The 26,173-nt window shown below is 39.3% G+C and overlaps 1 protein-coding gene across 2 annotated transcripts in view; it reads left to right on the top strand.

Annotated features, from left to right (window-relative positions):
• vipr1b (vasoactive intestinal peptide receptor 1b) overlaps positions 1–26,173 on the top strand; it is a 52,549-nt gene that overhangs the window by 1,658 nt on the left and 24,718 nt on the right. For both annotated transcript variants that reach the window (XM_074621571.1, XM_074621572.1), the window contains exons 2-5: positions 7,130–7,220; positions 10,459–10,569; positions 21,674–21,774; positions 25,093–25,190. In XM_074621571.1, the coding sequence (XP_074477672.1) occupies positions 7,130–7,220; positions 10,459–10,569; positions 21,674–21,774; positions 25,093–25,190 (401 nt within the window). The remainder of the gene's footprint in view (positions 1–7,129; positions 7,221–10,458; positions 10,570–21,673; positions 21,775–25,092; positions 25,191–26,173) is intronic.

Below are 26,173 nucleotides of genomic sequence, written 5' to 3'. Positions count from 1 at the left end.
CTGCTTTACAATAACATAATCTGACATGTGTCATCAATATATCTAGTGAGGAAATGTGATGTCGAGGGGAGCTGCAGAAAGTCCCATAAGTGGTTAAAAAGTGCATGTTAGTGGCTGGATGTCACCGTTAACTGCTTAACACGACGCAGATGGGAGAAGAGGAGATAGGAGAGGAGATAGGAGAGGAGATAGGAGAGGAGTATGGAGGGTGACTTCACCTTCCGACCTCTTTCCAAACATGAAACCAGCTGAAGAAACATTTTAAACAAATAATCATTCATACCTTGACTGACATTTAAAGGAAAAGACATTTTTAGAAATATTCTTATTCACATTTTTTTTGCCAAGAGTTAGATGAGAAGATCAAAACCACTCTCATATCCGTTAAATATATAATATGTATTTTAGGTAGTTCTTACCACGCTGATGTATGTTCAAATGTGTATGTTCAATATTTGATGCTATAAAAAAGGGAGGTGGGGTTGTGTGATGTCATGATTGACAGCTGTGATTGACAGCTGCTCTGATTGAAGGAGTCGTGGAGCCGGAGGCTCGGGAACTGTATGAGAGAGGAGATGTAACTTTGACTTTCCATTACTGTCACGAGTCAATGTGTAATAGAACATTTGATGTCAATTTGATCATAAATGTAGTTGTAGACACATTATGGTTAGTGGTTGTGTCTTTTTAGCCAAACAGCTATTGCGGCCGTGCTCGGCCCGTGATTGGCTCCAGCGGCTGTGTGTAGGCGGGACCCGCAGGCCCCTAATCACTACGCGTCGTTCATTATATACAGTCAATGGTTCAGTCAGCTACACTATACCTGGCAGTGAGGCCTAAGGGAGCGCCGGTGTTAAGTTGAACTCTGTTCCCCCCATCAAATAGTGTTTCCCTCTTGTTAAAATGACAGCGCCCCCCTCGGTTAAGGTTAGGGATAACAGGTTTAGGTAGGGAGAAACACATAGTGACGGAAAACAGTATTCGACATAACACCGGTACGAAAGTACTACTTGGTGTGAATATGTAGTAACAACTCTCTTCGTAAGAACTAGTTTGTGTTTTGCAACCTATTTTAATTTAGTAACGTGTGAATCTCCACTTAGTAAATTACACTTAGGCTGTAACAAGGCTTGAATTTACAAAGAACTTTGTCACTAGATATTGGAGATTACAGTACATATTCCCGTCTGTCTGTTCACAGATTGAATATAATGTCTCAGCTTTATAGCAAAAAACTAAAAAGTGCATTTCACAGAACTAAATCTTTAAGACATATGGATGATTGGGGCGGCAGTAGCTCAGTCCATAAGGACTTGGCTTGGAAACCGGAGGGTTGCTGGTTCAAATCCCCACATAGACCAAGTAATGAGTGTGAACTGGTAGCTGGAGAGATGCCAGTTTGCCTCTTAGGCACTGCCGAGGTGCCCTTGAGCAAGGCACCAAACCCCCGATGCTCTGACATCTCTCTAGTTCCTGCGTGTGTGTGTGTATTTTTGGCCTGTGTTTACTGTGTAAAATAACAGAGTGAAAAAATTGAATTTCCCCTCGGGGATTAATAAAGTGCCGTTCTTTCTTTCTTTCTTCTTCTAAGATGCTATTATGCCGAGCAATTTGCTCAATATTTACTTGTATTTTCTTTTTTTTGTGATACATTTTTTATTGTAATTCAACACACCGGTATTTGCATGTTTGTTTGGCTTGAAACATGTTTAATCTTTAAATCCAATGCACACATTTAGCTTACTGACTAATGAGCCCCAAGTCAAACAACATGAGGCTGAAAACGTGCATGATGTAGTAGGTAGATGTTGCTCTCCGGTGGAGTGTAGGATGGGGATAAACACATTACTCTGCATTGTGTGGCCACACACAGACACAAGCCTCTCCTTTCATTTTCCTGTCAGCCCTCCTCGTCTTTTATTTGATCGTTATCTTGTACTCAAACAAAGCAAGACTGGAAATGACAACAATCGCTAAAAACTTGACGCCTGGCAGCCCGTCATCGTGACGAGCTCTGTGTTAATAAACCATCAAAGCTGGCAGGTATTTATGAGATGTTTTGCTCATGGAGACACTCTGTTTGTGTGTTCGTCCCCGAGGCTTTGCAGAGACCCACTTATCATCTGCATAGTTTGGGATTGACGTTTTGATTCATTGCCCACTACAGCAATATTCATGGCTGTCCGATATTATAGGTACGTTTTCAGCATCTCTAGCTGGCAGGCAATTCATATTTGTCATCAGCATTTTGAGCTCGAGCATAAATCACCAGGACAGACAGGTCGTCTCTTGTATCTTCATACATGAGGACATGTACCCCACAATCAACCACTCCTGATTATTTTGTTATCATTGGTCTCCCTCTTTGTGTGTTCTGGCTCTATTCACAATATACAGGCTTTAGTATATATAAGAACTAATAAACTATCTCCATGCAATGAAGAGAGCTTGATCCCAGCAGCCTACAGTACAAGTCCATGCACACATTCCTGTATCATGTCCATTTCCCCTCCCTGATGAGGGACTTTGTTCTAGTTTCTCTACTGTTTATGTAGCATTACTAGTTTTCGGGGAAACTTTCAGGTTTGTTGCCACTGGTTCGCATTTCCCAAAACTCGGGAGAAACAAAAACAACACCCCACTTTCATATCAAATTAAACTGTGAATCTGGGTTGTTAGAGTTTGGAGATTGCTCACAGTCTGTGCCTTGATTTGAAGATTTCTTCATTTAAGTGTTCCACTAGAGACACAAACAGCATGATTATTATATTTTGTATTCACAGCAGACATTTTGACTTGTAATAGGAAAAGCACAGGTGTTACCAGTGTAAGTAAAAGTACAAATACCACAGTCTATATTCTATTACAAGTCCTGAATTCAGAATGTTAAGTAAAAGTACAGAAGTAGTCTATTATCAATCAAATGTACTTAAAGTATCAAAAGTAAAAGTACTCATTATGCAGAACGGCACTTTTTAAAGTGTTATATTCTTATATAATATTATATTATTCTGTTTTTTTAGCACTAACAACATCTTAATGTTGTAGTAATTCACTTTGGAATCAATTCAGATACTTTATATACTACTGGGTAGATTAGTAGTACATTACCGCATAATATCACAAAAGCATATCATATGATTTTATGTTAAAAGTAACTAGTAGCTAAATGTCAAATAAATGTAGTGGAGCGGAAAATGGAAATACATGAGGTCACCATTTCTGACGTGACCCCACCGTACCTGTATAATACATGAGGCAAATAGCATATGTGATAGAAAACACACAAAACTAAATTGTTAAAAAAACAAATGTATTTTGATATTTTTTTAATTTAAAGATAAATCCACAAAACTCTCAAAGAAAAGCAAAAGATAGGTACAGCGGGGGTCACATTTTCTGACGACAGTTGTCAGAAATGGTGACCTTATGTGTTGCTGGCTCTGCGGTCACAGCTTTTGGTGTAACACCGTCAGATATGATCACATCATTTTATTATGTTCTGTAACAAAATGAGCTACTGCAGTTTTTTACATGTGTGAAGAGTTAAGTGATATTTAATGCACAATAGTGGCACACAGTCCAATGCAACAAACATTTTGATTATTTTATATATGATTTTGCATACATCTGACATACAGTATATGTGTATTGTGATATATGCGGATATTCTTAATAGAGAAGTGATTTTCAAAAGAGAGGATTACAGTGCTGATGTTAAATCATATTGACCAGGTTGTACAGGTTGTAGGATATTATATTCTCTGCTTTAAGTTCACTGTGATCACAAGGTATTACTTTCCCCTCTGAGGGGCTTTTGGATTGAATCCTCTCTCTAGTGCTCCGTTGTTACGCTGCCTGATTGTCAATTTCATGCTAATCAAAACCAAGGTTACCAAAGGGTCTGACCAACATGAGATTTCCTCCTCGGTCCATGTTGCTCTGCACGGATAATGTGAGCAGATGATTCTCCTGCCTCCCGGCCAGCGCGGCTACGGCTTCAGGATATGTTGGATTTGCTGCCGTAATCGGTTGCAGGCAAACGCTCCTGAGAGCAAAGTTCTGTGGATTGTGATAGTGTCAGGACGACCTCATCCACGGGGGGAGAAGAGTGAGAGAGGCAAAGTCTGAGGCTCAGAAATGATGTGTGGAGAAGTGATAACATCGAGGTATGGCAGCCTTTACCTTTACCTTGAGCCCCTATGTGTAGGATGTAAAGGTCCCCTCCAGACATGTTTTAGGAACATATAAAATACTCTGCTTATAACTTGTGTCTGATGAGGTTTTACACAAACATAAAGTTCAGTTACATAGTTAGAAATTACTAAAATTACATCTACTCATTCTCCGTCTTTAAATAATCTGGAGTCGATGAATATGCCAATGCAAATATTTCAAAAGTTGGACACAAGATTTCTCCTACGTCACTGAGAAGTTCATTCTCAGTCTATGTGCATTGGAGGCGACGAAGGCCGCCTGTTGCGTCGCCTCACGTCGCCTTTGTTTTGACCGACAAGTTGCACCCGAACACACCGCAAAGACTACAGCCGACGGCCAGACGTTCTGACGTGAAATGACCCGGAAGTATCTGAGTAGCAGCCATGATAAGAGCCGGTTACATTCTCTAAATACAAAGGAAAGGCGCTTCAATGCTTCCTTTATTATCTCCTTTAACATAGGATACACTGAACCATCCTTTACGAAAGGAGAGGAGATAATGCCGCCCCACAATTCCTTCCCGCCGCAACATTTAAAGCGCCGCGACATTTTGCCGTTCATCAAAACAAACAATGTGCTTATCATTGTCATACAGTCATGTACTAATTAGGATTAATGTTGATAAATATGAGTGGGCTGTGACAACCATTTAGTTTTTTAATTATTTCTAACATGTAAAACAAAACAAGAATAACAAATAAAATAAACAGTAACCATATAGCAAACTGTCAAACAAATAATTAACATAAATAAATATTACATGTTCAAAAAGGAGTAGGAAGAACTACAGCCTACACACATGGTCCTATCCCTCTTCTCCATAACTTGAACAATTAACTCAATATTTATCATATATATTATTTTTTAATTTAAATTCCAAACTCGGTGAAGTAGTATTTTTCACCGGTTGTCCATGTTATGTAAAATAATCCTTTATTATATGTTGATGTAAAGTGTTCCAGCAGCAGAAGGACCTGTGGTATCTCTCTTTCACACACCGCAGGTGAAGCAGCCTGTCACTGAAAGACCTATTTCAGAACGCACGGCAGACCTGCGTCACTAACATCCTCCGCCGTCGCATCATAATGACGGAGCCTATAGTGTATAAGTGCAGTCGGATTCTCTGAACACCATGGTTGTCCTTCCGAATTCTCCTCCACATCTTTCCGTGACGTCATGAAGTTTGTCATCAAGGCCAAGGAAAAGTGGTTAGGAAAAGACATCAGGGCGTCGTTTTTTGACTTTTTGACTACAACCTTAGTATCAAACTCTGCATGTGTGCCACAATCTGCTTCTCCAAACTTGTCCATGGCCATTTTCTACCTGTCCACCTAATGCCCTTTGACTTCTCCACCTGCCCAAGACTCCAGCCACTCCCTCCATCCCGACACAATAAGCCCACCTCCTCATCTGTTCCCACTTTCCCTCATTAGCCTTTATACCTGACCTTCTCCGCCCACCTGCTCACCTGCTTCCCATTTCCCCTAATCAGCCCAGTTGTACATTTACTGGTTCATTTCCACTTGTACTTGTCAGTATTTCGTCAAAGTTGCTGTGCTACATTGTTGTTTCATGCCTTTTTTCCCCCGTCCACCCTTACCAGTACCCGTAGCTACCTGCGTGTAAACTGAATTCTTTAATATATCACTGAAAATCTTCATTTTTGCCCGGATTAGCTGCAATTGTGTCATTTTCTAAAATGATGATGAAATTCTCAGAAAAATCCCGTAGCCGCAAAATGTAGACTTCTTGTAGTAATTCTTTTCTGCATCTTTGATGGCTGTGCTTTTATCAGATTTGACCAGATTTGATGAATTGAAATAGAATAATTTGAAAGAAACCTATATTCTCCATCTCAGGTGTCTGAATTGAGTGTCTGAAGAAGTGCTGCTTCATCTGCTCCTCGTAGAAATCCTGTTTTGTGTTGAGGTGCTTGTGTGCTCTTAAATGTTCCTGCAAAAATAGATATCACAAAGCACAGCGGGCGAGGTAGAGATGGTGTACTTACTCCTTGTTGTAAATGATGAACACCGCGTACTTCTGGGTTTATTCTGCCTCATTACATTGAGTCATTCCACTACTATGAATGCTCAACAAGGCTGTGAGAGAAACATTAAGAAGAAGAGCGTTGCCGTTGCTCTCGGAGGAGTCCCTTTTCATTAATGACTGTTTGTCTTATCGGAGGTCAGCAGTGTGTTACAGACAGTGTCAGGTGTACTGGGAGCTCAACCCTCGACTAAACAGGGCATTTGTGGATGATTGATGAGGATCATTACACTTTTGACTCATGAAACAGACATAAAACCATCTGTAAGGACCAATTAGCAGGACACAAGTTGTATAATTGTTAATATATTATGCACTTTGTGGCTGCTTCACTGTTTGCTCCGTGACCTTTACTGCTTTGAGTCTTGTGTAGCTTTGGTAGCAGGGTGAAGCTCCTCAACTCTCTCTCTCTTCATCTCCACTGACCTTCTCGAGCTCCTCGCTGCTCGTCTTACACATTTTCATTGACCCACCGGCTCTCCGCCGACGGCTGTCAGCCCGCATTTTTCAGCCTTTTGTTGACACAGATGAACAATCGCAGTATATTACTCCGTGGCTGCCTTCTCCACTTCCTAATCCATTTCCATGATAGCATCTATTTGCCAGGCAAGAGGGATTTCAGACATAGAGAACATTTCTGTGTATTATTAGCCGGTGGTTCGTTCCAACAGGAAAACATGGCTTGAAAGGCCATAGATACAGGAATGTGATAAAGGGAAATGTTAACTAAATATTTACTAGCACATATTCACTGGAAGGTAACCTGTCTGCTGGCCTGAGCTGAATACGAAGTATTTCAGTGTCTAATTGCAGTTTAATGGAAGCATGTTTGATTCTTGACATGTGCACTCTGCCTCCTCCACAGGTGCTGTCGGTGCAGATGTGTGACGTGGTGAACGAGATCGAGCTGGAGAGAGAGCGCTGTGAGAACAGCACCTTTGGGAACGTCACTTCAGGTAATTATCAAACGCATTTTCCTCTCTCTGTTTGGGGAGTGCAGGAGGCTATTTAGAGGAAATGGGAAACAGAATGAGTAAATAGTAGGGGAGGAAAGGTAATACAGTGTGGGAGTTTATACATGAAGCACCATTATAGCAGGCAGAAATACAGGACACATTGAATTTATGTTGACTTTGCTGCAGACGACTCCTACAATTCACATTCAAGGTAAATAAACCGTATAGTAGTCAGAGTTGAAGGATGGTGTTTTCAACTATTCTCTTAGTTTTTGCACCATTTAGGGTGGAACAAATTATTCACTATTATTAGATTGTGGGTGACCTCTGTTGCCATTCACTCATACACTATTCCCTATAATAGACACGTGCTAATTTACTCTGTAGCAGAGGTTTTCAAACTGGAGGGAGAGACCTCTCGTGAGGCAAAGATACTGCGTGAGGTGAAAGGCAATAAGGTACTTAAAAACCCTCACCGCCCGGTTGCCGCAATTTGCATCAATATGTGTACTCCTCGAGTCATACGTCAGTCAAATCTGAACACACAGACATGGTACGCATATTTTTGGATTCAGTGTTGACTTGCACTTTTGAAGGAACTCATTATCCCAGATGTCCGTCACAAATAAACGTCCACGACAAAAAAAATCATAGAAACAAGACGCTCCGAACTACACAGCTTAACTGAGAATCATCACGTTTTTTGTTTTCTTCAGTGTCAAAATAACCCAGTGTAAGTTGTCTCTACATGCATGAGTAAAAAGCTGCGGCTGTTTGATTCTGCAGCCAAACTAAAAGTTGGTGAAAGTTTAACTTTTAGCAGCGAAGTGCGGCTAGAGAATACCTGCAGCCATTCAGTAAACAGATCCTGTGTCTCCTGTGACATGTTGACCTATATTACAAAGAATATCTTCCCGTCTTGAAACACATGAACGCCTCCTAGTCACAGAGAAATGTAATTATAGCTGCCAGGTATGAATTCAAAGTAATAGCTAATTCTGCATACTTTTAATGGTTCCAGTTTGCCAAAATGTAAACAAATACAGACTCAGCAGCTAACTAACTGACTCTATGGCAACAATATACTTTTATATTACCTAAAGCATTCTGGGAAAAACAAAAAGCATGATAATACCCCAATCAAAATACGACAAAGACTAATAATCTTGACATAACATACATTACATTACATCTATTTATTGTACACTACATTTTGTATTGACGGACGGTACATGCTATGTTCATTCACTATGTATATTCTGTATCTCTATTTATTGTTTTTATAATTTTTTGTACACCTGTACCTCTCCTGCGCTTTGCTGCTTTGACACCTGACTTTCCCCTCGGGGATTAATAAAGGTTCATCTTATCTTATCTTATCTTATTACTATCAATAATGTAGACATTAGAGCGGACAGGGGGTGTTGGAGTGCAACAAATTGAGATTTCGGACACATCATCATCACTGGCAGGCGTAGTGTCACACAACTGTAATATTCACATCCATAAAATGTGTCGCATTGCGTTATGGGATTAATTGGAGGTCTAATCAGGCAGAATAATTAAAAACACCTGTGTGAGTGTGGAGAGCCATTATAGCCAGTGAGGGAAGGATTTTTGTCACGATGAACATAACATTATAAGGTTAAAGCACAAAAATAACCCTGAATGAAGTTACGATTGGATTTTTTGATAACATCGTTGTCGGTCATGGTGATTGAAGTGAGAGTTGAACCCCCACTGTGGCTGTGGGAGTAAGTGGAGGTATAGAGTCCGACCTCCACTCTGCATAGTGCATTAAGTGAATATACAGGAACAGCTCTCCTCCTTATCTCTGCAATGACCCTCATTTCTCTTCTTACTTCCCTATCTGCTTCCTCAACAGGAAGGTAGTGCAAGCGACTCTCACAGGTCACATCCCTAATAAATGAATTAGCAGCGTGTGCATTTGTGAGAAACCATACATCCCTGCGGTTATGCAACATATTAAATATAGAGATTCATGTCCAACTATTCCTTTGCTTCCTTGAAACAGAACAGGCATAGAAATGAATATTTCTTGACAGCTTGTGTGTAGCACTACACAAACACACACACACAGAGAGATCGTTGTACAAACGAAGCTGTCAGACAGAAATTGTTTCTGACTGTGCTTCCATTCAGTTTTTCAACCTCAGAAATCAATCTGTCTCAGAAACGGTGCATCGCTTGTGTTTTTGTTATTTCAAGCTGTGCGCGGTGCTGTGACTGTAATTTCAAATATAGAAAAGATTTCAAAGAACGTGAAAATGGTGTGATTGTACAATTAGGCACAAAAGAACCTGTACTCCTATTAATGTACGACATGTTTGTTCATGTCTCAGTAGACGCCGTGTCCGAGGAGACGGAACAATAGCGGTGGTGCAGGTTTCACTCTTTAGGGAAGGACTTTCTCATGATGGACATGATGTCCTTGAAGGAAGTGATGATGGGATTTCTTAGGTTATGAAAATATGTCAAGCAGAATCCAAAGGAAGTGAGATTGAGAATAAAGGGGACCAAAAGCTTTACCAAAGTAAGATTAAAGACTGACTACTAGGGCTGCCACCTCGTAGACGATGATTCGTTTTGGTTTTAATCAACTAAGATTTCTTTCGATTTGTTGTTTTTCATGCTTTTTTGTCATGCTGAATGTCTCATTTCCAAGAAACTTATAAGCACATCTCTGGTAAACACAAGATTTAAAGTGGTCCTTTTGTGTGATTCTTTGTGGAGAAACTCTTTTACAGATCTGTCGACAAAATTGTATGAGTGTTAGTCAACTAAGAAATTCTTTGGTTGAGGACTAGACAACAAGTACACAGACGCCAGTTTTCTGAGCTAATAAAATTAGCCTTTTTTAAGCATAATTGAATGTATAGAAAAATACACAACAGTCACAAAAAGTAATAGTTCCTTAAAACGGCAGTATATTTTGGAGATTGACATTGTTAGATATGAGTGCCTAAAAGTAATTGGATTTAAAGCAGATGGATATAAACCTGAGATATGTGTTAAAATCTTGTGCAAAAGAAATTTTGCATCAAATTTATAACATAAACCAACATATCTATTATCATCTTTCTGTCTCTGAATGAAAACTGAAAAACGGCTGCTGTGTGGGTGTCATGTTAAGCACATGATTTAAGCATGTACTGTATGTGTTAGTCTGTCCCAATATGAGTGATGTCATTTTAACGGTGTTGTCTCCTCCTGGCAGGCTGCCAAGGCATGTGGGATATCATCGCCTGTTGGCCTTCAGCCAGAGTCGGAGAGGTGGTTACAATAACCTGCCCCACTTACTTCAGTTACTTCAGCGACGAGCACAAAGGTAAACACGTCTTCCTTCACTTAATGTAAATACGTCTCTGTATTATGTTTAGTTTCTACTGGAGAAATGTTCAGTAGTAAAATATCATTTCAAACTTTTCAGCTTGAGAACAAGAAAATGACAATACTCTTAATATCTGTAATTGACCCCTTCGCTAAGCTCCGCCCCTCGAACGCAGTCTGGCCAATCATAGTGTAGCATCGGCCAGCTCTGACCAGCGTCCGACAACTAGACTCATGCAAACGTTTCAGATTTTCTTCATTTTCTTCAGTAATTTATTTTGAGGCAAACAAGCCTTTAGGTGCCAAAACTGAATCTTGTGCTCTCATTTTGCCATTAGCTCAGGCCTGGTCAACACATTTATATATTTTCATTAATTTTATTTCTTGAAGCGTATTTGCATACAGCCAAGCCTTTGGGGTAGATACCGAAAATTTAATGTGTTGCTTGCATGCAAATGGACATTTTAAAGTCATCAAACTGGTGGGTTTTCCATCACCTCCTGTGGACATTAAAAATGATTAGAAACCCTGCAGAAAGCCCAGGGCGAACCAAACTATATTAACTCATGAAGAGCAGAATTACATCGTTGGTAATTACATCGTTGGTATTTACAAAAATAATCTGCAAAATTTCAGAACTTTTTGCATCAATTCAAAGAGCGAGGAGAATAGGCCGCTCTCTTACTCTTCTCTAAACAGCAGAGCCTTACCGTCAATGCTCTGGAAAAAAACGTATCCATAATAGCGTTGACCTCATGAACTAGTGGTGCTTTGAAGAAAATGTTGTTTCAGACAGATATTGGGAGTTCTCCAGCTACCTCAAATCCAGGATAACAGTTAATCCAGGTTACTGTAACAGCATGTTTACGTGAGCCAGGTTTAAAAATGTAAACTCAGTCACAGATTACAGCCGGGGTCTAAGAAAACAACAAGGAATCCAGCTCATGAAACCTTTATTTTGAAACAAGCACAGGCAGAGTGGAGGGAGGAAGAGAGATGATTCACTAACCTGAGATAAGGAAGAGAAACTTTAGAAAATAGCGTTTTGCTGAATCACCTTTTGTCTCTCGACAACCTTCCTCTTCTTCCTGCCTTGTTTTATATTACCCAGAATATTTTAATCACGTTAATGGTTCTACTCAAAAGCTCCAGACCTCAAATTTGTCTTTTTGCAATCATGTCTTTTGCATTTCTACCACTTGCATCCCTTTCTATCAAAACCTTGTGTCCTTGTTTGTCGCTCTCCACTCCTCCACTGTCTGCAAACTCTCAAAGACTTTTAAAGTTGCTCTCAATACCTGACCTATCAAAACTTTTGCTCCCGCAGCAACCCGACTCAACAAACTTTTTTTCAATCTTGACTCTTGAGCCTTGTCCCTGTCGATCTGTTTAAATGAATCACGTAATGCTGCACGGCTCTCTATAGGTAGGGTAGAAACAGTTAGTGATGTCACAGCAGATGATGTCTTCAAAACATACTTGTGCGATTGTATTTTTGACTTGGTAGTGATGTATGCTTTGTGTTCAAGTGTTGTGAGATCACGGTTACTGATACGCTGCCTTCTGGTCATTCCTTTGTATTAATGATGATTCCTCTTTTTCTGCATTTCAACATCATTTTAGGGGTAAGAAGTAGGCAGACAAAATTTAAAAGTAATTGCCATCACCACTCGTGAACTGAATACCACATTAGTGCAACATTCAACACCACACAACCCTTTTTAACCTTGTATATGTTGGTATGATTGGCATTGAAGTGGTCTAAGTCGTGCACTGTTGCCAGGTGACGGCCAAATAAAAAAGATCTTCCCTCTTGTTTCCTTTTCAAGAATGAATCCATTCACTACAAATTTGAAGGTCATGTTAAGGAGCTATATCTTCCGTGGGCTCTGACAAATGGTAGCATAACTGGTGTACTTATGAGGTTATGAATACTCAGTCAGTGGGCCATTCAAATGGACTCTCAACGTGGTAAACAGGATGCCACTTAAAGGGATTGTTCGGGTGTTTTGAAGTGGGGTTGTTTGTATGAGGTACTTATCCATAGTCAGTGTATTACAGTCAGTGTGGACGGGGCCGGCGGAAAAACGTGTTTAGCCACCTAAAAGAAAGCCCACCTAAAAAAATCAATATCAGTTTAAGTGTGCGCTATATTTAGAATATTTTCACAGTTTTACCTTGCCGTCAGACAGCCCTTTCTGATGGGGAACTGAAGCCGTTGTATGCATCTATGCTCTCGCCCTAAGCCACCAGACTCCATTGGAAAAACCTGTAATTTGAACTTGCAGAGCACGGGGGTTGCTGGTCTACCGCTGCCTTGACCGGTTAGTTAGTTTGTGCTATTGTGTGACTTTGGTGAATTAAAACTAACCAAAGTCACACAATAACACAAACAAACTAATCAGTAAAGGCAGCCGTAGACCAGCAACGAACGTGTCTTTTGAGAGGTAAAATTGCTGTTTCTTTTAATGGAGCCTGGTTTCTTTGGGCGAGAGCATAGATAACGGCTTCAGTTCCCGTTTGGAAACATAGACTGTTATAGCTGTCTCATGGCAAGGTAAAGTGGTGAAAATATTCTAAATATAGCCTACACTTAAACTGATATTGATTTTTTTAAGTGGGCCTTTCTTTTAGGAGGCTTAAATAGGCTCTGCTGCCGGCCCCCCGTCCACAGCAGTACATTGCTTTGGTTCCAAACGGTAACTCCTGTCTGTTTCTCCAAACTGGGAACATACCGACCGTCATCTACTGTAGGTAATACACTGACTATGGATAAGTACCTCATACAACCACACTTCAAAACACCCAAACTATCCCTTTAAGGAACTATATCTTCAATGGGCTCTGACAAATGGCAGCACAACTTGTGAACTCGCAGCTGTTGAGAAATTTCTACTTATGAGGTCATGAATACTCCGTCAATGGGCCGTTCAAATGGACTCTCAACACGGTAAACAGGATGCCACTTAAAGGCACCATTATGCAAAATCAGTCATGACTTCTTCATCCCTCCCTGGTCATACTCTCTACTTGTGAGGTCCCTCCAGGTCTCATCCTCATTTGCATCCTCTTCTCCATCTACTGAATTTCTACCAAGAATTTGTTTTCTCACTTTTTTCCACACAGTTTTGGCACCTATAAAATAAAGAAAAGATAAACTGTGTTAATTAGTGCGCTTTAGAGGTACTCTTAGGCAGATTTTTTTTTACCTTTGGATAGAGTCAGGCTTGCGGTTTCCCTGTGCTTCCAGCTGGATGTAGCCTCATATGTAGTATGTATGTAGTGAGAGCAGTTTTTATCTTCTCATCTGAGTCTCAGCAAAAATGAGAGTTTTTCCCAAGATGGGAAACTTCACCTTTAAGCGTATATTTTGACCTCTCTCTGGTGAATTGCAGTATGATTTAGCTGTTTTTTAAAGACTTTTTATGCCCCTTATTTGACCTCCAGACCTCTCATTCCCTCCATCATCAGACACCTGGCTGTTTTCACTCATTGTCCAATCTCAAGGGCTGACCATATTTACAACCTTGTGGCTGCTACACTCTGAAACAGACCTCCGTCATATCTCATCATTTACTCTCCAGCTTTGAACTGTCTGCTTATACACGTAGTCTCTGGTGAGACTTTGTCCAGCACTTAAATCAAATTAAGTTTTTTTTTTTTAAATAATTGAATTATGCTGAATCTCCAATAAAAGCAAAATATTTAATGTTTTTTTATGCCTGCTGTGTTGTGACTGTAAACTTGATTTGACTTGAATATTGAATTATTTAATTAAACACACATCAGCGGGGTAGATGTGGTGCAGATCAGCATGAACACCAGTTTTCTGTGATGCTGCCTGACCCAAACCTCTCCTTCAGATCCATTTTTTTCTCTCCTCTCAGAGAGTCATTTTCAGATCTCTGCTGATTGGATATCCATTTCTTCTTTTCAACACCTCTGGGCTATTTTCCCTCCAGCTTTTTACCTGCTCATCTTGTGCCTCTGCATCTATGACCCAGCGAGTCAATACTCTTTCTTTGAGATGGGCTATAATCCAACTATTCATAACTGTTGGAGAAGGGGATGATGGGGCTTTTACGGCTCCACTACCTTATACACCATACAGACCCTCTAATGAGATGAAAGAGATAGTAACTTGGGTAGCAATCTTGCAGCTGCTGCAGGTTTTCAAAGGGCACATTTGCAGAAAGACTGAAGCCTCATATTAGTTGCAGACTCTTTAATATAAATTTGACATTATAATTCCCTGCTGTGTCCATCATTTTTCCCTTAATACCCCACACCTCTGTGTTAACATCTGCTGGTTCTCACAATTATTCCAAGACTGCACTTTCTTCTATCTACAATAAAATGGTTCATTAATCTTAAATATTGTCCCCTGAATATCCATTTTCTCCTAGTTTCACTTTGATCTTACAGTAAAAATGATGAATACATGCTGTAAACACATGCTGTATATGCTGTAAATTCGCTGTAATCACCTTTTTTATTTGAGCACAAAGACTTGAAACGTTATGCTGAGCTAACAGGCTTCATATCTAATAGACATGAGAGTGCTATCAATGTTTAATTAGGTATAAATCTGGATTAGCTTCTAATTTAGTTTCAAACAAAGTTTCTAAAGTTTTAACTCCTCTCCATACATGTTTGTCTTTCTGTATCCCAGAAGCTCGCTGACCCTGAAGTGCTGCTGCCACATATATTTTCATATTTTATGAGTGTGAAAAAAAGCAAATCCATCACCTCTTAAACAGCTTCTAAAATCTGAAATATAGTCCATCTCCCCTGAGCCATTTGTGCACGCTAACGTGTCAACTTCCCCTGGGAGTGTTGCTGGCAGCACTTATACAGGTATTAGCATCTCAGAGAGTCAAACTGAAAATTAGAGACACGGGAAAATGTGGCACTTCAAAGATGGAGGATGCACTTTAAACCACATGTCGAGTACTGATGGCGGCATGGAGGAGTAACTGATGGCAAAAATCTGAAGAAATGCTTTATAGGGAATAGTGAGATGACGATAGACCACCAGATAATTGTATTAAGTCCAGAATAGTTGTTGAATATATCTTAAAATATGGTTAAAATTACCAACAATTCTCCCATTTTGTAGAGCAAGATCAGAGACACATTTACCACTCTAATATTGTTGGTAAATCTCAGTATAATAAGCAATTTGGGCTTTAATGAGAACAAGTTCTTCGGGAAGTGGAGACATATTATCATCTAATTAGGAGCCATGAGGGCTCCAAAACATTGTGCTGAACAAACACAAATTTTTTCCGGTTGTTGTCGAAGTAATTTGTTGTCTGATTCATCTTAGCCTCGAGAATGAACACATAAATTACCTTTCATGCTCCTTCAGACCTCTATTTCCCCACTGAGGCACAACTGGATAGATACTGTAGAAGACGATTGCCTGCTTTGTCATATCATCAACTAAACTTATATGTACAGTGGAAAAGCCCATGACAGTTTGTTTATTTTCCATGCTTATGTTTACATTTGACATTTGCATTTATAGACCAATTTGTGATTGCCAGCAGCTCAGCAAATGTAGGTTTTCACATTCTTTCCAAATTATAATTTTTTTTTACTAGGGCTGTCAATCGATTAAAATATTTATGATAGATATGTATGTGATTAATCGCATGATTGCCCACGATTAATCACAAATTAATCACACATTTTTCATCTTTTTCTTTCTTAAAGGGAGATTTTCCAAGTATTTAATACTCTTATCATCATGGGAGTGGACAAATATGCTTGTTTTATGCAAATGTATGTATACATTTAATATTGGAGATCAATTAACAACACAAAACAATGACAAATATTGTCCAAAAACCCTCACAGTTACTGCATTTAGCATAAAAATATGCTAAAATCATAACATAACAAACTTCAGCCCAACAGGTAACAACAACTGTCAGTGTGTCAGTGTGCTGACCTGACTATGACTTGCCCCAAAACTGCATGTGATTATCATAAAGTGGGCATGTCTGTAAAGGGGAGACTCGTGGGTACCCATAGAACCCATTTTCATTCACATATCTTGAGGTCAGAGGTCAAGGGATCCCTTTGAAAATGACCATTACAGTTTTTCCTCTCCAAAATGTAGCACATGTTTGGAGCAACAAGCCAGTATGACATGGTTGGTACCAATGGTTTTGTAGTTTCTTATGTTACCAGTATCTTCACTCTTGCTTTAAAACTGAGCCCGCTACAACCTCTGGAAGATGGATTGCATTAATGCGTTAAAGAAATAAATGGCGTTGAAATGAATTTGCGTTAACATGTTATTATCACGTTAACTTTGACAGGCCTAATAGCTACACATGAACTCTTCAAACGGAGGCAAATGTCATCTTAGAAGGAAAATCTTTACTTTCATGCACACTGGAAGTACAAAATATTCATGACCTTTTTGCACAAACCACATCTCACTTGTCTCTTAGATTTAAAACATGTTGAGCTTCTTTTTATCTACATCTCCTTTGTGACTGCATGCTTTACCTTTGATAAGGAAACTCAAAGAGTAATTATTTCTACCTTGATACCGTTATATTTTTACCTTGATCTGTGTTTTATAAAAGGAAGTTTGCACATTCAGCACATAACACAAAAGACATCTTGAGGTGCAGTAAAACATAGTCACGACTTAGATTGTCAAAACCATCTTTCAGCCCAACAGTGACAGACTTTTACAATCTTATGTAATGATAAAAACATATTTTTCTTCTAAACTCTCAATTTCAGGTTTAACTGAAATGGTATTACATGTATTTAGTACAGACTTTAAACTCTACAAATGTGCTTTTAACATGTACTTCTGATTATAAAGGGCTAATCCAGTACACTAAAACAAACATGGAATTTGACAAACACCTTCATATGTTTTCAGCATAAGAATAATCAACTATTCATTATTTCTGTGCTATTTTACAACTAAAGTGGATGTTTTTCTCGACAGTCCCACTTGCGAGTCGACTAAGCTACATCACAGCAATTATTTTTTTATTGTGAGAGCAGAACACTGCTGCTCATCTGATTATACGCTTTGCATCTATAATCATAGAATAGAAAAGAGTCTTTGTGTTTCTCATAACATTTATGATAAACCAAAAAGATTAAAAACGAACGTGTTTTTTTAGAACTTTTCTGCAAAAGCAAACTTCTTAATAAAATCTCAGTAATAGAAAAAGCGTCTCAGTGAAGGTTTGATAAACTTGTGTTGTGCCGGCGCTGCTGATAAGGATGACATTGCCATGCAAATACTGCCGCAATTTCAAACTCAAAGCAAATATAATGAGATGGAAACGGCTTGACATAAACTCCTCTGGAGAGAGAAACAGACACGGACTGAGACTGCGGCTCACCTAAATCTCTCTAAATCTGCAACTTCAAAAACAAAAGTAAAACTCCTTCGTACCCCTAGTTTAGCTCCCTCGTTGATCTTTTTTTACTTTCTTCCTGACTCACTTTCTGAATCTCAATCTCCACACATATATACGCTGGCTCTGGTGGCAGGCTGATGTCTGCTGAGCGTTCTCCTTTTTGACATTTTCAGGTTAAGAGGACACTCGTAAAGTCTGACTGATATGACCTGAGGGAGCAGCATGAAATGTCTGTCTGTCTGTCTACCTATCCACATCTGTGAAATGAAAACCAATATTTGACTTTCGAATAAAGTATAACTTCAGAAATATTCTTTAGCCATGTTGGCAACATCCAGACTGAAATATCTCAACAACAATTGGGTTGCATAACTAAAATGCTAACACTAAAATGGCTGCGTCCGAAACCACGTACTAAGCCCAATACTTCTGTGTGAATAAAGTAGTAGTATGTATTTTTTTGGACACACTGAGCAGTAATTTATGTCGTCACTTTCTAAGAGCCTCATTGCCGATTGGAGACGTGTAACCATGGTAACCCGTGCCGACCTCCAAAACGACGATTTGTGAGAATCAAAGTCTGAATTAATTTAAAAAGGATTTATTACGTCTAGTTACGCCAAGTTAAATCTACTTACAATTAAATTGAAGCGTTACTGATGTTACAGAGCTGTCCGTCAACGTCTGCTATGAATGTTGTCGTCACTGCTGCATTGCATTTTGGGATATTTATGTCGCCATAGTGTCCAGCGTTGCATACTGCAATATTTAACCGCAAATAGTATGCAATTTGCGTACTATTGGTTTCATACTCAGTTTTTCGGACATGCTAAATAGTCCCGCACACAATTTTAGCGTACTAAGAAGTATGTTATTATGGAATTTTGGACAACAATTGTTATTGTGAACATGCTAATATTAGCTCAAAGCTCAGCTGTGTCTCAGCCTCACAGAGCTGCTTTCATGGACTCTTAGTTTTGTCATTTTAGCTTTTCTGCTGAGGAAAAGGTCAAGGTATGCCAACACTTGAGTTTTCAAATGAATGTTTCTCATAATCTTACAGCAGATTGACTGCAAATTGCCTCATAATTGGAATCTATTGCTTATTACGGACAACTAAATATAGGATATAAGATATCTGTGTATTGAGTTTCCAGGTAGACAGAGACAAATAGGCCTATACTTAATAAGCAAAAATCAATATCCACCAGAGCTCCAGCAAGCTGATGCCATTCAGGTGAAATCTGAATACATGCATCATCACTCAGGCATGTCTAATCAATCATCCCCTTCACCTGAATCACAAGGGATTCTGTATCTCGGAGCACCGCTGGATATGTTTCACTCAATTTAATGAGCAAAAAAACAAGCTAGAGTCAAAAAATGATTTTGTCTTTGTACTACCTCCTCTGCTTATCATCAATGAAAAATAGTAATTTACAGCAGGAATGACCTGCAAGTTTTGTTGCAAATGATGATGCATCCCTGTGTGAAAAGAGATGTTATCTCAGGTGAACATGACCCAGCATGGTGGGGCCACCTTTTTCTCTGCAAATGGCTCGATGCTGTGGTCGATGACGGTGCTCCACTGACGTGTTGTTCTGTCACACACAAGAACATGTCAAGATTCATTCAGGACATCATCCTGATGAGAAACGTTCCTCCTGCATCATAATATACAGATTAAACTGCCAGCGGTGGCTATGGGACTCTCAGAAGTGGCAGTCTTCTTCCTCTTCTCTGGCATTTGTGGATCCAATATTGTTGATTCTTCTCTTTCTGTGTAAAGAAAAACAAATCTAAAAGTAATCTTAACGGATTATATCACCAGTATTTGGGCAGAAGAACAAACAGCGTCTGTTTATATGCTGACAACATTGTCCTGTTACTGTTTAATCATTTGCTCCAAAACTAAACAAGAATTCCTCTCGATTCATTTTTTTTTCAGTTTATTTCTAAGGCAGGATTAAGAATAATTGTGTGTACTGTAGTTTTAGTAGAGTATTGCCTTATTATATCTAAAAAAAAAAGAGAATCCATAATTATCAGTTGCTATGATCATGTTATTGATTGAATATTAAATGTTTAAATACCATACTAGAAACACATTTTTTGGGATATGCATTTATTGACATTGTGTTGGATTGATTTTCATATTCATTTATGCATTTATATTTCATAGTTGTCACAGTTTGACGCATATAGGGCCACTTACCAAGCTGCCGTATTTGATGAGTTGGGAGTGAGAGCAGGCTGGCTGCAGAGACATTCTGCTCTGCACATGAAAAGAAAGCAAAACCTTTTGAATGAAGAGTCTTTTAAAAATCCGTACATGTGTAAAATCTTTAAAGCTGTTACAATACTCTGTCTGTGAAATGGCCTTGAGTCCAGGTGAAGTCGTTCTGCCATTCTGCAATGCAGCATATAAAGCTGTTGAAAAGACTGAGGCTTACCGCCCTGACTACAAATGAGTGGGTCTGGAAGATGACTTCAAATCTACTTTAGTCCGTGTTTCCATTCAGGATCTTCGGCCCATGCTTTCCTACAGCACCACTTCCAAAAAAGCTCTGAAGTGTGTTAGTGTGCACCAGACATCCATGAAAGTGGTTAATAAAGGAATGGATTGAGGAGAAAATAGAAGAAGATGGGAGGGCAATTCACAAACATCATCCCAGCATGACGCTCAAATCCAGCCACAGCATCGACCATAGAAAACACATTTCAATCACATGGCCTTTCCCTGACTGAGCAGCTCGTCTACACACCAACCGCCTGCTGCTGCTTCCCTCCACAGCTCATCGCCTGTATATAACATTTGATCCTAATTGACTACGTTTATACAGAGCAACGCGGCCGTCGGTCACATTGTGGTTAAGGTCTCATTAAGGTTAAGCTGTTTACGCTAACCCCGATGCCCTACAGTGAATAAACCATTATTTAAACCCCATGAATAAACCAAATAACAGTATTTCAGGTGCTCCTCTCTCAGAGCGGTCCACCTGCAATAGAATACAAAAAGTATGTCTTTGGCAGAGAAATAGCAGGTTATCATAAGAAAATGATAACCTGTGTGTAACCTTTCTATCTTGTGACCTTTTTTTGATTAAATCTAACATAGTGACATGCACAGATGTCTTGACTACAGAGGCTCATGTAAGTAATCCACAAAAGAAGCAAAAGAAATTGGCAACAACAAAAAATAATGCCAAAGAATAAACACAATCCCAATGATAGAGAATCAATATCAATAAATGAAGTAATGTGAAGCATATTGCAGCACCACCAGAGAGGTCACGACTCTAGGTGGCCCTATTTTATTGCCTTCATCAGGATTTAGAGAAAACAAAGAATAGAAAGAAAATGAACAGGTAAACAGAAATAGATATATAAAGAAAATATTAAAACAAAAGTTGGATAGAAAGGACAAAAATCTCATTCCAGCACTACAGAACAAGACAAGCCCACAAGCTACTCTTTGAGCCTTTCTGCAGACACAGATAATGCACAAGTCAATAATGGCTCACATTAGTGAGAGAGAAGCTTTGCAGTGACCCAGCAAGCCAGTATATGAGGTCACTGACAATGTCACAGTACGTCTCACAGCAGTAGAGTTGGAGTTGGACCAATTTTAACTTGCAGGTAAAAGAGAAATCTCCCATCTGGGTGGCTGTGACCTCTTTATGTCATCTCTATCTCCAGGTAACCTCTCCAAAACCTGCACCGCAGACGGCTGGACTGAGATGCATCCCATCGACATCGCCATGAACTGCGGATACAACATCAACAGCACCAGCGATGATGTGAGTAAAACACGGCGGTCTATAAGAGGCGGCAGCACAAAATAGCTGACGATCCCATTGTGATTGAACCCCAGCAGCTCAGTGGGAAACCATCTCGAGACCCAGTGGGCAGGAAGAATTGAATTAGAGCATCTTTTCTCTTCTCTGTGGGTGTGTGTTGTTGTTGGGTCTTTGAGGAAAATAGCCGTTCATTGTTGGTTTCACGGTTCCCAGTGTTCGCCTTTTGTTATGAATTGCCTCAAGTGACTGGGTTAAATACAAGTGGCACAACAGTATAACACTCTAAAACTGATGTTATGGTGGAATAAACAGCAAATTTTGAGACATCCATAAAGATATAGAGTTTTATTTATGGAAGTTATTGTAGGAAATTTGCTTATTTGCTTTATTGCCAAGAGTTAGATGAAAAGATCAATACAACTCTTTGTGTGTTAAGTACGGAGCTGAGCTATCGGCTGATTAGTTTTGCAGGGGGAAAATTAGCTGTTCAAAGCTCAAAAATAAATTTACCAGCAACTGTAAAGCTCAATATAAATAATACAATGTATCCTACATTATTTCTTCTGTACACAAACGGAAATGTAAAATTGCAATTTCCATTTTTTTGCAGGTGTGTGCAGATTCTCTTGCACCAGGGCTGCACGATTATGGCCAAAATGATAATCACAATTATTTTAATCAATATTGATATCACGATTATTTATCACGATTATTCATTGATTTTTAGCAATAACATATTTTTATTGCACTTTCACATTAAAATAAACAGAGCACTCTTTTCACTTCCATGTTGTTCCATTCCTGCTAATCTACAAATTAGGGCTGCACGATGTTGGAAAATACTGACATTGCAATATGTTTTTTCTGCTATATATATATATATATATATATATATATATATATATATATATATATATATATATATATATTGCAATATGAGAAAATACAGGAATATTCACCCTACCCGTTTGCTAGCTCCATTTTAAAGTTAAATGCTTCAATCTGGTGCACTTCAAGAGTGAGCTCTAGAGGTGTTGGTAGGTTAATTTTTTATCTTTGGACTGGAGACAGACAGTTTCCAGTCCGTTTCAGTCATCACCTCTATTACAATCCCGCCATAGATGAAGGTCTTTGTGTTTCGTTAGGATGTGCGCCACTAAACGAAGCCTCTGTTGCTGCGTTGGCCTTCTACATCAGAAGCGTCAGCTCCTGTACATTCTCCTTTCGTAGACTGTTACCAGACGGATAGATTGGATAGAAACTTAAACAGGTTTACATAATGAATTTGTGTTATCAAATGTATGTCCATATTCTTTGAACCTTTAGTGAGCCACTCAGAAACGGGTATGGTACTTGTTGGAGCCCCCTGCTCTAAAGCTTCAGTGGAAACAAGCTGTCAACTCCACTTTGACATATTATCACCTTTTTAGTTGATATGGTGAACAGTTGTCTATTCACACATCCAGCAGATGTGCAGTAGCATTAGCATTCATTTGGAGTCGTGTCTCTGGCCACCTGAGTCCAATATTCACTCTCCACACCAACTCCCGAGGGACCTATCTCTCTCTTTAGCAGCTAAATACTCCACTGTGTTCGGCAGTTAGTCAGACTGCGTCTGTCTGGGCTCAGAGACTGAGGAGAACTGCAGAGTCAGGTGATAATTGTCAGTTGGTTGGTTTGTACTGCGAGCGACTCATTTCACATCATCCTCGACCCAGTGTAATTATAAAAATATTGATTATAGCCACTTAAACCCACAGATAGTGATATTAAACTCTGGGTAAAAAATGTTGAACTATTCCTTTAAGCTGTAAAAATGTCATGAGCTAGAAAGCACAAATCTTCCAATTATGTTTAAAATGAACCAACATCCTTCATCGTTTGCTGAAGCAGGCACAAGCACATGAAGCGCAACACACTTTTCATTGACATGGTTGCGTTGGTTTGTAATTCCTGCCTCTGTTATCTGCATTATGCATCATTAGAGGTTATTAATGTTAACCTTCAGGGTCAGGAAGAGAATAAACACATCAAATGCCTTCTTATAATTTAAATGCAGAGAGAGCTGATCTTGTCTGTGCTGACAGAGGTGGAGCGGGGTGAAGAGATGATGTGCACTACAGGTGGTAAAAGCTTTCTTGGTGGGCACTCTGCTCTCTCAGTCACAGAGACGGCCTCATTAGTATGCCACATAGGAAGTCAGGAGGGACCCGGCTGGTGAAGTACACTAAAAGGAATTCGATGTCCGTCTTTCTGCATACTTGATGCCTCAGTGTGCCGCAGGATGCAGCAGAGCTCTTAATCTCATTTTCATCAAGCACAAAACATACAGGGCCATGGCAGCAACATTGTGAGGCTATACTCTGAAAGGCTCCACATGTAAAATCCAGCATGCTATTACAGTATATTAGACAAGCTTGGGGAGCGTCAGCAGATCCAGTTGTAGTGATTCTTTTTAGAGAGACACACACAGACTGCGGTTCAAGAAATCTTTATTTAAAACACTAAAAGGCTATCGGAGTCAGGAATTATCTCACTCTGATGGTACGTATCCACAGGCTCCGTACTTTCCACGCTTCCCATTCATTGTCTATGTAAGCAGCCGTGCAATGCATCCTGGTTGCGTGGTGGCGCGTTTCGAGAGACGGACCGTCATGTCGCCCGCTCCTCATTTGCATAAAGTTGAGGTCCAGGCTATTTTATGCAAATCACAGGCGTCCGACGCGACTCGGTGAACTATTTCGTGAAATAAAAGAAGAAAGTTTCCTAACGAGCCGCCATACTGTTTCCAGTTTGAAAACTGGGAGCAGCAGCCCACGGCGGGAAAGCGTTCGTCCAATCGGGTGCCGAGTGCCTTGTGTCTATAGTGGCAGCCAATCAAGCGTCCAATGCTGGGAAGCGAGGCTATCCCTCGTGTTAAAAAACTCCCCCGTGGACATGTACCATCAGAGGATTCCAAGGATTTTTTCCATTACATTCAGAGAATTCATAGAGATAAAGAATAAAGAGGCGCTGGTGTTGCCTTTGACCCTTTTTCGCTTGTGTTCCCTCATTGTAATACAAGACCACGTCCTCTCGCGGCCCCTCATCACACAGTGAAGCTTTACGAGTTGTTAGAGGCAGGCAGTAAAATACAGTATTGCTCTGTAAGAAAAAAGATGAGAGAAAAGTCTGAAAAATAAACAGACTTCTGTGAGCTTTTTCTAGACAAAACAATCGCAGTACAGGACTCCTTAAAACTAATGATGGAAACTTATCATAGTCATTTAACCTTTTTGGGTCACTTTCCTTCACTCTGACTTGTTTTTTTTTCTTCAGGGGAAGTTTTTCTGGCAGGTGAAGATCGGCTACACCATTGGCCACAGTGTTTCCCTCATATCTCTAACCACAGCTATTGTGATCCTCTGCATCTTCAGGTACGTAGAAAGACAGTAAGACATGTAGAGAAATTTTAGAAAACAAAAAACAGGTTTTCACTTTTGACAGCAGTTTTGTTGCTCAAGAATTTACACTATTGTCTTTTATGATAATTCCTGATTGATAAACCTGTTGCCCATAATGCTGTGGGGGATAGAAACAGGAAGTATAATGCTTTTATTTTTTTATTTAACAATTTCTCATGTAAAACATTATGGCCTAAAGAACTTAGATCAGTAGGATCAGGTGCATACAAAAAAAAAGACAGAAAAAGAAAATAATAATTAATAAAATTAATAAAAAGGCAGAAAAATAAATAAATACAATTTAAGGCCTAGGTCTTTTTTTTTGTAGATCACATTCTTCTATTATGCTAAAAGCTCCATTGCATTCTTATTTTTCATTACTTTTAAGGGCTTTCAAGTAAGAAAGAAACTCATTATTAAATAAATCTAGGTTTCACTTTGGATTTGAGTAAACAAAATTTCCCAAGAATAAGAACGTCTTCTTCTTTGTTACTGTCCATGACGAGTCCATAAACAATGTCCTTTTGAGGAGAAAGTATAATGCTGACAACTTGAGCCACATTTACAAAATTACATTTACTGTGTGTTTCTATTTTGGCAAATTGGCACCATTAAAGTTATGCCTATCATTTGATTAATTTGACAATGAAGAAAACTCAAAAACAAGTTCTGCAGTTTAAGGAGCGTCTATTTTTCTATGATTTGTAAGCGGATTTATGGACGTGTGTTTACGACGATGATGTTCTCAGAAAGTGTACGTCACATTGAATCTAAAAGTATGTGTATCATGTCTGTGTGTTCAGATTTGACTGAATTATAACTCAACAAAAGAGTACGGATTTTTATGCAAATTGCGCCAACTGGGTGACAGTAAGGGTTTTAAATAGCGTTCACCTGCACTACAGTATGTAGAGAAAATATGAAAAAGAAATCTTTTGACAGGAGTTGTGTGACTC

The sequence above is a fragment of the Sebastes fasciatus genome, chromosome 21, assembly GCF_043250625.1.
Source record: "Sebastes fasciatus isolate fSebFas1 chromosome 21, fSebFas1.pri, whole genome shotgun sequence".
NCBI lineage: Eukaryota > Metazoa > Chordata > Actinopteri > Perciformes > Sebastidae > Sebastes > Sebastes fasciatus.
The sequence above is the reverse complement of the archived record's forward strand: the minus strand, read 5'-3'. Positions and strand labels throughout refer to the sequence as shown.